At 39.2% G+C, this 12,342-nt stretch overlaps 1 protein-coding gene across 7 annotated transcripts in view; it reads left to right on the top strand.

Moving 5' to 3' along the window:
* Positions 1-12,342, top strand: part of SGCD (sarcoglycan delta) — a 954,698-nt gene that overhangs the window by 734,827 nt on the left and 207,529 nt on the right. For all 7 annotated transcript variants that reach the window (XM_064596616.1, XM_064596615.1, XM_045902074.3 and 4 more), the window contains one exon: positions 2,046-2,147. In XM_064596616.1, coding sequence (XP_064452686.1) covers positions 2,046-2,147 — 102 coding nt within the window. The remainder of the gene's footprint in view (positions 1-2,045; positions 2,148-12,342) is intronic.

Genomic DNA, 12,342 nt, shown 5'->3' with positions numbered 1-12,342 from the left:
TTGTCATACCAGAAGCAAAAGGGCGATCAAAGACTGCTGGATCACATTATAAGGACTTAGGAGCCAACTTGAAGAGGTTCCCACTGAGCAAGGGTAGGAAAATTAGAACTTCAGTAGCAGTAAAAACTGCACTGGCATGAAACAAAAAATGTCTGTAATGATACTAAAAAAATGATACTTAAAAAAAAAACAATTGGTTATCTTTGGAGGATACTAGGTAACCAATATTTTGAGAATCAATAAAGGAGGAAAAATCATGCACCTTTCAGGTTTTTATAAACTGTAATTTAGGGTACACAGTTGATGAAATGTGATTTCTCTTGATAGAATACCCCAGCTAATAAATTAAGAAACAATAGAATTATTTTCTCACCAATTTGAAATCTCTAGTGAAATAATAGATCTTCTAGGCAGAGATCACCAATGTCTGATGACATCACAGCAGAAGACATTGTATGCCTCTTGATAGAGTATGTAGTAGGCAGAAAAATGCCATCCACTTCGAAGATGTCAATGTCCTCATCTTAGAACCCCTGAAAATATCACATTATGTGGCAAAGGAGAATTAACGTTATGGGTAGTATTATGGTTGCTAATCAGGTGACTTTAAAATGGAGAGATTGTCCTGGATTATCCAGGTATGCCAGGTGAAATTACCAGGGTCTTTAAAAGTGGAAGAGAGAGGTGGAAGACTCATCATCAGAGTGATTAGACATGAGGTGGTTTCAACCAGTCATTGTAGACTTTGAAGATGACAGAGGCCACAAGCCCAGAAGTGTGGGCAGGCTCAGGAAGCTAGAAAAAGTCAAGAAATGGGTTCTCCCTTTGAGCCTCCAGAAAGGAGTGCAGCAGCCCCGCTGGCACCTTGATTTTCGCCCTTTGAGTCCTGGGTCAGACTTATACAGATTTGTGATATAATACACTTGCGTTGTCTTAAGCCAAGGAATTTGTGGTTATTTGTGATGATAGCAATAGAATAGTAATATACTCCATTTCCTGGAATGTGTTCTTCCCAGAAAACAGAGCCTAAATGTCATCAAGCCTCTTGATCTAACTACCAATTTACAAGAAGTATAGGGGACAGAAGAACACGTTGTATGAAATTAGGGGAATGTTCAGCCACATGTAAATGCTGAGCAGTGCTGTTAGAAAAATGACATGTTCTGCTCATCAAATAAAGGATGGATGTGTATGTGGATCTGTGAGAGAGAACTGGACTGATTTAGGAGATTTTTAGGAGATGGCCTACTATTTCATGTATCGACCAGTTGTAGTAGGGAACTTGATTCAAGGAAGAAATCCAAGGAGAGAAAATAAAAATGAATGAAATTTGAACATTGACTCAGGGTATTAGATGATATTAATGATTTTATTATTTTTGTGATGGTGGTGGTGGTGATGGTATTATGGTTATATTTAACCAAAGGAGGTGGGTGTGGTGGGTATAGCAGATAACAATAGCCATAAATGGATCATTGTTGAAGACAAATGATAGTACACAGGTGTTTGCTATTTATCCTTTCTATTTTTGTATATATTTTAATATTTCCGTAATAGAATATCAGTAAAAATGTCAGTAACTAATTTGACCTCTTGAATATTTTGAGAGCAAAACACACTGTGTCCAAAAACTGGATTCGACCAAGAGACTGCCACTTTGCAATTTTTGCACAAAGTTTTGGAAACTGGACCATGTACTTTAACCTGGGGAATTATCCTTTTATCATTTTCCCACTTACCTCCTGCCTCCATTCTGTCTGCAATACCTAGCAAAAGGGCCCTCTTCATCTGTGCTAGTAAATGACTAGGGGGCATTACAGATTGCTTGGAATAGAATTTTCTGAGAATAAGTGAGCAAAGAGGGTAATATGCATAATTGCATTGAACAATACCTCCCAGTATTTTATTGGACCCCCTCTCAGTCCATCTCTCAAAAAAAAAAAAAAAAAAAGGCAGTAACTTTGTTTCAATTTTTGAAAGCCTGAGGTTTTTTTGAAATATTGGCTAATTGGATTTTCTGTGATATCTTTGTGCTTCTATTTCAGGATGGAATGGGGAATTTGAGAATCACAGACAAAGGTCTAAAACTAGAAGGAGACTCAGAATTCTTGCAACCTCTCTATGCCAAAGAAATCCAGTCCCGACCAGTAAGTACTGCCATGAGAAAAAGGAATGGTGATTTCTCAGGAATCTAAATCTGGGGAAATTTATCATCAGCCATCAGCTGAGTATAGAGCATCATGGGAGGGAATGGTAATATAGGTAGTAAGATATGATCAAATCTGAAGTCTTGAGCATAATCCCTGCTGTGGTACTGTACGGAACTGTGATGACCTCTCTGAGCCTTTATTCCTGCCAAAGGGGGTAATAACCTCTGTTAATGAACTGTTCTAGATTATGCTGCAAATATGCCCAGAAAGTAAATGTGGAAATGCTTTGAGTACTATATAAATCCAAGAAAGTATTGCTATCTTTTTTAATTGTCAAGTGCTCTAAATGCTGTCTTTGGAAACACGGAATGAAAGAATTAGAATTTTGTTTTTCATTAAGAATTTGGACAGTGTAGCCAAGATTGGTTAGAATCACTTCAATTATCAACAACTCTGCACTGAAATGGTATTTAAATAATCACTCTAGTGTACGTGCTCTGTTCCATGCACTTTGTTGCTTTGTGTGCATTATTGTTACCTAATTTAATCCACACATCGGTCCCCAGGGTTGGCAATTATTGTTGCCTCAATTTTACAGATTAAAGAATGGAGCCTTAGAGAAGTACTATGTTCAGAGCCACATACTTACAAAGTAGTAGAGCAAGAACTTCAACACAGGAAATCCAGTTCTAAAGCTTTTCTGTTAACCAGAGTCCACGACCTAACCTTCTACCCTCATTCTTTGTTTTTGTCATGATACAAGTGAATTCTAGATATTTTGCTTTTATTAACCAATATTATCAAAATTAATTTTTGGTTTTGAGTGGTTTTTTTTTTCCAGTTGTTTATTTGGCTTTGTTTGGTCTTTTGTTTGTTGGAGTGGTGAGATTTGCTGGTTGAAAAGGATTATTAATGCATTTGCTCTTCTGGGATTGGTTCATGTCCACATGCAAGCAAAAAGTAATGTGGAAGGTCCCCAAAGCTTTATTTGCATAAATGTGCATTGATGAACATAATTAATGAAATTCAGCAACTCGATGCAGTGGGTAATTTTATCTGAATGCTATCTAAACAACTGAATTATATTAAACTGGGTGCAGCTGCTGAATTGCCAATACCTTTACTTCCTTCTGTGCCTAGTAACAGGGAGGGAACCATGATGTTAAAATGATCAAAAAGAGCAAATCAGCCACCCTATTAGTGATTATAAAATTTAACTGGAACTCATCACACACTGGGTTAGGCAGGAAAGTATCAAGAGTACTGTAAATATATCCATCGTCTTGAAGAAATCATATCCTAGAAGGAATCATGGGATAAAGCTATAATAAGGAGAGTCAAGTGATGATTCTGTGTTGAACAGAATGGAGACTGTCAATTTCAAGCATTTAAGAAATCACTCTTATGAGCATTGCTGCAATCTATATTTCTCCCAACCTGGCAAGTTGGTTAGTTAAATTATCTTTTGAGTTATTAGTTGTACTTTAGATTAATCTTATCTGTATTAAGCTTTATTTTTTTGAGTATTGTTGACACAGTGTTATATTAGTTTCAGGTATACAACATAGTGATTAAACAAGTTGATACATTATGCCATGCTCACCACAAGTGTAGCTACTATTTGTCACCATGCAACATTATTATAGTATCATTGGCTATATTACTTCTGCTCTGCCTTTTATTCCTGTGATTTATTCATTCCAGAACTAGAAGCCTGTACCTCCCTCTCCCCTTCACTCATCTCCCCATCCCTAACTCATCTCCCCTGAGGCAGAGTTTGTGCTCTATATTTAGAGGTCCGATTCGGCTTTTTCTTAGTTTGTTTATTCATTTGTTTTTTCACATTCCACATGTGAGTGAAATCATATGGTATGTGGCTTTCTCATCTAACTTAGTTCACTTCGCATAATATCCTCTAAGTCCATCCATGTTGTCGCAAATGGCACGAGATCTCATTCTTTTTATGGCTGCATAATATTCCATTGTGTGTGTGTGCGTGTGTGTGTGTGTATACACTACATCTTCCTATTCTGTATTAAACTTATTTAACTCACAAGTTTGGACTGATAATTTCCTTCTACTGGTGTTGCCCCCTCCCTTTTTTTTGTAAAGGGCCAAATAGCAAATATTTTAGACTTTTTTTCCTTTTCTACAACTCCTTAGAAATGTAAAAAATGTTCTTATCTTGAGGGCCACCAAAGAAATAGGCTGAAGGTTGTAGTTTGCCAAGCTTCTAACCTATATTAGTGATATTTCTATAAATATATAGATGATCTGGCTAAACTGCATGTGGTACAAGAGTAGATTTTAAGGTCATGGGTAGAATAGCTGAGAGAAGTTTCCTTGGTGTAGAGTCCTTAAGGAAATTGAAATAAATAAATGGGTAAATACACATTTTTAAATTTTAAAAAATGGAAAAAAAAATTTAAAGGAATTGAGAGGGGCACCTGGGTGGCTCAGTTGGTTAAGTGTCTGCCTTTGGCTCAGGTCATGGTCCCAGGGTCCTGGGATTGAGCCCTGCATTGGGCTCCCTGCTCAGCTAGGGAGTCTGCTTCTCCCTCTGCCTGTTCCCCACTCATGCGCTTGCGTGCTCTCTCTCTCTCAAATAAATTTTAAGAAAAGCTTGTTTTAATCTTGAAAAATCAATGAGTTAAATGCAGTGCTTTCACATCACCATTTAAGGAAAATAAAGTGTCAGAATTCACTGTTTTTCTTTGTTCTTAAGAAAGTATTTTCCTTCGGGGTGCCTGGGTGGCTCAGTCTAGCATCTGCCTTTGGCTCAGGTCATGATCTCAGGGCTCTGGGATCGAGCCCCGTGTCCCTGCTTGGTGGGAAGCTGCTTCTCCCTCTCCCACTCCCCCTGCTTGTGTTCCCTCTCTCGCTGTCTCTCTCTGTCAAATAAATAAAATCTTTAAAAAAAAAAAGAGTATTTTCCTTCCAAAAAATAAATAGTAAATAAAGCTCTTTTAGCTTAAATATTTCTGACAACAAAATAAGTATCTTCTCACTGAAGGAAACACACACACACACAGAAATGCATATACAGTAAAATCCACCGGTAAGTCCCATGAGCTTTCGCCGAAACAGTGCCCATATCCGTCCCCTCATCCCCTCTTCTTCTTCAAATCACACGCCACCCACCGGCTCCAGCCAGCACCCTCTCCCACTTGCATCACTGCTATAGCCTCCTCCCTCTCCAATACCTTTCTCTTGTAGCCTCATCATCCAAATCGTAGCCGAAGTGGGCTTTTTGAAATGTCAAGTCTCTCCACCCTTTATAGAGGATTCTGTTAACTTCCCATTGCACCTGGAATAAACTCCTACCTCCTCACGATGGCCTATACAATTCTCTCCTAGATGTTTTTCATGGAGGGTTCCTTGTGGTCATCATGTTCTCAGTTTAAATGTTGCCATTTTAGAAAGACCTTCCTCATTTAGCACAACAGCCATATATAAAACATCCCCCTGGTTCTCCCCCCCTTTTAGCTGTCATTATTTGACATTCTTGTTTGCTCAAGAATATAAATGGGCAGATCAGGAGATTGTACAGATCTTCCCTAGTATATTCCCGAGCCCTGCTGCTACTGTATCTACCACACAGTATGTGCTCAGTAGATACTTGTGAAATTGAATAATAAATCATTAAAAATAAAGTATCACTTAAATCTATCTTGCAGGGCCAAGCACTGTTAACAGGTCAGTGTACTTTCTTAGGCATTTCCCACAAGTATATTTTTTAAATAAAACCATACTTTGCATATTCTTCTGTACCTTTTCTCCTCCAAATAATGTATTAACAGTAAATTCTCTGTGTCTAAAAAATATTTAACAGTTTAAGAGCTTTTGTGAGGCATAATTGACATAGAATAAATTATACCTCTTTAAAGTGTGTACTACGATACGTTTTTGCACATGAAACCATCACCACAATCAAGATAATGAACATATCACCCTGAAGAGTTTCTCCCATGCCCCTTTTAGTCCCTCCACCCTGTCCCCAACCAACTTTCTGTCGTATGCTTTCTGTCCTGCACATTACTTTGCATTTCTTAGAATTTTACATAAATGGAATCATAAAATTTGCATATCTGAGTAATTTTAAGAACACATTGTCTACATGGCTTTATCAAGATCTCTTAACCATTTATTTAATATCCAACTTAAAGAAGAAATTTGCCTGCAATTGGGCTGTCTTGGCTTGCCTGGGGAGAGATAGCAGAAGTGACTCAGGGCATAGACCTTGAATATTTCCCTTTTAGATGACGTCAGAGCACTGAGAAGGGACTAGAGAATAGCACACTAGGCAGAGAAGCCAAGGTAGAATTAGTGTCTTTGGATTTTCACAAAAAGTGAAAACAGATATGCTGGATCAAAAAGGCAGAAGAACAAGATCAGAACCTGGTAACTTAGTCCATAGGGCTCCCCTTCCCTCAAGCCCAGGGGTAATTGCTAGTTCTTAGAGAAGAAGGTGGGGGAGGATTGTTGGACAGGCAACCAGTAGGATTTGCCATGTTGACTGAGTCATAACCTCACAGGTGCTCACGTGCCCCTCACATGTAACAGCTGCCCCTCTCCCATCTGGCAGTTTTAGCTTGTTGGTTTTTTTCTGATGCACCTGACCATTGCTTATAGACCACCTCTGGGAGGCTCTTCTCAGAAGAAGTATCTGCACTATCATTTCCCTATAGATCACAGCTGCCTTTATTTCTTTTTCCCACCAAAAAGAGATTAGTGCCCAGTTGAACAAGATTACTCAGCCCCTCTGAGCAAGGATAACTAACGAAGTAATACTTCATTCTGCTTTTGTGTTTCATTGATCTGAGAGGAATTGGGATTGGTTAAGCAATCCACACAATCTTCGATACTGTATCAGATTTCATTATTGAAGGTTGCAATCCTGTAAAGTCACTACAAATTGATTAGTGTGATAGCAATCACCCTGGAAGATTAATTAATGAGAAAATGTTCATCACTACAAAAACTTCCATCTGGGAATTGAACCAAAGTCCCAGTGCATGCTGGCTTTAGCCATATGGATGCATAGCTTCTGTATGTATCGTGTAGCTCAGAAAATAGATTGAAAAGGACACGCACTAAATTAACTATCCTACCATGACATCCAAAGACCAGCTTGTCTCTAGAAATACTACTTGAGTACATTTAGCACAGAATGTTGTAAAGTTAGGGGATCTATTGCCAAAGAACTCTGTGTTTAAATCCCCACTTCAGGGCGCCTGGGTGGCTCAGTTGGTTAAGCGACTGCCTTCGGCTCAGGTCATGATCCTGGAGTTCCGGGATCGAGTCCCACATCGGGCTCCCTGCTCGGCGGGGAGTCTGCTTCTCCCTCTGACCCTCCTCCCTCTCATGCTCTCTGTCTCTCATTCTCTCTCTCTCAAAATAAATAAATAAATCTTTAAAATATAAATAAATAAATCCCCACTTCAGTGTGATAGGCATCTTTTTAATTGCCAAATACAGCTACAAAATTTTGACCAGAGCTACTAGTAGATAGGTTGAATGAATGAATACTAAGGAGACCCTTAACCATAAAGTATCATTTTGAACAAAAGTGGTGAATCGCTACTTTGGAGCGACTGCTTAGCTTACTTTCCACGACACTGCAACTAGATGGTGCTTTTACGTGACTTAATGTGAAGTGACAAGGCAAGGGCAACTAGCATTTCTTGGACAGCTATGCTGGGTATGTTGAAAGCTGCACAGTGAATTTATTTCTATACTCACTTCAAACTCTACTTGGGGGGTGGGTCCCATATAGCCTATTGCTATGTGGAATTTAGAAGTTTAGGAGAGGAGGAGTAAAAAAAAGTTGGAGGAAGGATAAAAAAAAATGAAGTTACTTTAAAAGAATCAAGTAGAAAATTATTGTAGACGACTTGAGATTTATATGTCTTTTAAATTTCCTTATTCTATAAAAACTCACTGAAACCTGTTATCATTGTGGTATTATATCTAAGTGGGATCTTAACAGTTGCTGTGCCAGGAGACAGTGTTGCACCATGGTTTAAGCCATGTGCTGTATTGCTGAACTCAGATGGCAGCTAGTACTACCATTTGGCTGATGAGTGATCCTTGAGCGGTTTCTTAACTTGGCAAATCCTTGTTTCCTTGCCTGTAACATCAATATTAATACCTACACCATGGTGGTTGTCAGTAAGATAATGTTGGTAAAGTGCTTAATACAGAACTTGACATGAAGTGAGTGTTCCCGAAATGGTAACTCTTGCCCTCACCCCCTGCTGATGAGGACAATGACAGTGATGATGACCATGACAGTGACAGAAATTTTCACCCTCAGCATCATCATCATGTGGCCCACATCTCACCTAATGTTTGACCTTGCTCCGAACCAGATGGTCTGTCCTCTTTTTCTCGAGTATCATCTTAATGACAGACTCACTGCCCTCCCAGGGAACCCATTTCATGTTAAGTAGCTTTTAGCTTTCAATTTTTCTTTCACTGAGTTACATTCTTCCAATGTTCAACTCACTTTTTTCTCATTCTTCTGCTTAAAGTGTTTTATTACTGGCACAGTCTTTCTTTTTTTCTTTTTCTGGTCTTTCTGGAAAAAAAAATAGTTTTATAGTACATGTCAAGTACATTAAAAATGTTTATACACTTTGATCCAGTAATGACACTTCCACAGGTTTTCGATCTAGAAAGAGCCAAACGTAATAAAATATTTCATAATGAAAACATACACACACCCGCCAGTGCTGTGCAAAAACCAGGCTAAGGGTTGGTTCATATGAAAGCCTGAATTCCACATATAAAATGGGGTTTGAGAGTATCCAAGTTATGAAAGTTGAGAAACTCCTGTATTCTCCTTCAAAGTCTGAGCTGGTCATCCTCACTGTGCGTTTTTACATTTGGATATGTCATCTCTTGTTTTATGGAAGGATGAGTTTTTTAAATTCCATTTTTGATTTTACTATCATGTGAATTAAGATTTATTCCACCAGCCTGAATTACCGAGACATATGCAGGCCGGAAGTTGAAAGCCCCTAAGAAGTCAGTTAGACCAGTCACCTCATTTAATGGATAGGGCCCCAAAGGCTCAGAAAGGAGGTAGTATGTACCCAAGTTTTACCAAGTAAAAATCAGAACAAAAATCCAGAATTCCAGTCTTCTTCCATAGCAACACACTGTATGGTAAATGATTTTCTTATGACACTGTTTGGTACAGTAAGTTGAGTTATGTGTGGCCATTTCCCTCTCCTGAGGAATAACTTCCTGGAAGGTATGTCAAGTTCCTGAGGGAATTCAAAAGCACTCAAAAAAAAAGGAAACTAGAAACAACAGTGGATAATGCAACAAGAGCAAGCTTAACTATGCCTGATCTAGTCACTGAGAGGATAGTCTCTACTTCAGAAATTTAATGTGAGGTAACTTCAGTGACTCACTTTATAAGCTATTAAGTAAGCTCTTGCTTGGTATGAAAACTTATGACAGAAATCGCAAACTGAATCCATCCCACAGATACAATTTACTTCCTCACACACTATTTTTCTTCTAATATGATTTTTTCTAATATTTAAATATCTGAAGATTTCACATTTTTAAAAAAAATCTACATTTTCTGATTCTCATTAAAAAATTAAAAAACAAATTAAAAAAAAACAGAAAATCTGGAGAGTGGTTTGATACTTCTCGGGGCTGGAGCTGAGTAGAAGCTGCCTCCTTTAGATGGGCATTTGCTCTCCGCATGGCCACAGTCTCCACCAGGTGCTATCGTCTCATACCCAGACTTAAGCCATTTATATGATGGGTCCCTGCTGCCCCTGATTTATGAAGTTGAGAATTTGTGTATCTTGTCATACAGGAGTTCAGAAATTAGATGGGCATCTTAAGATTCATATCACTCAAGAAAAAAAAAAAAAGATTCATAGTCGCTCAAGACTCACTATTCCTCACTTTGCATTTTGTTTCTTTCTTTGCCCCAATTTCTCCTAGTGGTCTGGCTCCTATGGTTTTGAAATTGTATGCAAGCTCAGCGGCATGGACTAGCAGCGTCAGAGCTTCCAGAGGCTGAGGCTCTGGCCCACTGTAGCCATTCCCCCCTTCCTGAGTCTTCTAGAGCATGCCTTTCTTTTTGTCTTGCTTCTTTAACTACTACAGAGCGTGACTGGGGAGGAGGCAGATTGAGAAAAGAACGTTGAAAATTAATTCAGCATTCTCGGCATGAGACAAAAAAATAATTAAAATAATTTTTGTGGGATGGCAGACAAGTGCAAGCTTTGTCTGAAGACGCTCCATTGACAATTTAGTGGCGCTGAGAGGAGCCGTGTCTCTGGTTCGCTTAGAAACCAAACCAAGGCTCCGGTGGCTCCTCCTCAGTAGGCAAAACAGCTTCAACTCCCAGCTGAACATATTGCACATAAAACAGTATGTTCCATGCCGCTTGCATGGAACATGAGCATCTTGCTGTCTTTAATTAAGAAGTTAACTGGACCATGAAGTATTGCCCGAGTAAATAAAAGTGATTTGTACTAAGTCGGAGGGGTGCATATGGCATCTTTACATTTCTTTGTTCACACATAAATTATGGAGATTATTAAAAAATGGAAGGGTCATCTATAAGCCCATCTGCCCTGTGAAGCTGATTGCCATTCCTGAAATGCATCTATCTTTTTATGTATTGTAATTTATCATGGACAATAGTGTGAATAAGCTGCTTACTCCTTTTTTTTTTCTTTGAAGCAAACAATCTTGAATAGATCAATGCTTCATACTATGGTCAGTTTGTTTGTTGATCCTGGGAAACAGATAGTGGTTCAGGGGCTTTTGGTTGCTGCAGAATTAACATGGGCCAATAGGATTTTTGTTCTTCCTTTAATTTGGGAGAAATTGACTGTGTGTACTTTTCTTAAATGAGGGTCATGCTGGAAATATAAGAGTTACTGAGAGCTTTGGTCAGATCTCACTTAGAACTGTAACAGCCAGTTTTGGTAGAAGTAGTTCCAAACTTCACATGAGGCTGAGGATGGGCATCTGATTGTCTGATTTGAGGGCTATTGGTCAGGGAGGCTGCCCCACGTTCTTCCTTCTTGCCTGTTGTGGTCCCCACAGGTCCACCATTCAGACCTCATTTATTCAAAGACTCAGAAATGTGTAGTCATGCCAAGCTCCTACTGCAAATACTCCGTGCCCATACATACTTCCACAAGGATTTGAGGTAGCTTACAAGAACTATTTACAGTAATATAGTAACCACATATATCATGGGTTAAGGTCAGGAAAAATATAAATTAGAATAAAAGGTAGAGGTGGGGACAGTGTAATGAACACAGGAGACAGGCTAAATCATCTCTGTAGTTGCTCTTCCTAAGCCTGGAGTTTGATTATGACGTTTCCAGAGAAACACACCCTGTTGGGTGAAACCTTCTATGTTTGCCCTCCAGAGATAACACAACATCCTGGATGGGGAGGAGAGTTAAGGGTGGCAGTTCAGTGTTCTAAAAAGTACACTAGATTCAAAGTTAAGGAATCTGAATTTTCTTCTTATTGTCCTGATCAGGAGTGAACCCTTAGCAAGTCATTCCTCTTCTCCCTCAATTTCTTTCTCTGAACTAAAAAGGTGGGGCATGGACACTGGTTTTCTGTAACTTTTTTTTTTTTTTAAATCATGGAATCTTTTTTAAGCCAAATTTATCTGTGACCCCAAAATCCAGACAAGATGGAAGCTCAGCTGCTGTTTCTGGGCCAGGGCTAGAGCGCTGCAGCCTGTTGCGCCACCTACCCAGTCTCCCTATCACCACATAATGCCTAGGCCCCAGAGGGTTCCACGCAGAGCAGTCTGAGAACTGCCAGACTGGATGAAAACCCAGCCTTGCTTTACCTATGTCTCTGCTCAGATGGCACTTTCTCATAGACACCTTCCTTGACCACTCCATCAAAAATGAATCCCTGGGCAACTGGGTGGCTCAGTTGGTTAAGCAACTGCCTTCAGCTCAGGTCATGATCCTGGAGTCCCGGGATCGAGTCCCACATTGGGCTTCCTGCTTGGCAGGGAGTCTGGTTCTCCGTCTGAACCTCCCCCCTCTCATGCTTTCTCTCTCATTTTCTTTCTCTCAAATAAATAAATAAAATCTTAAAATAAATAAATAAATCCCTTACCTAGTAGCTTTATTTTCCTTCATTGTATTATCATATGAATTACACAGTGTATTTCTTT

Source organism: Mirounga angustirostris, unplaced genomic scaffold (genome assembly GCF_029215605.1).
Source record: "Mirounga angustirostris isolate CCGP_5_RB_7025 unplaced genomic scaffold, mMirAng1.0.hap1 SCAF_7, whole genome shotgun sequence".
NCBI lineage: Eukaryota > Metazoa > Chordata > Mammalia > Carnivora > Phocidae > Mirounga > Mirounga angustirostris.
This window is presented reverse-complemented; position numbering and strand designations above follow the sequence as displayed.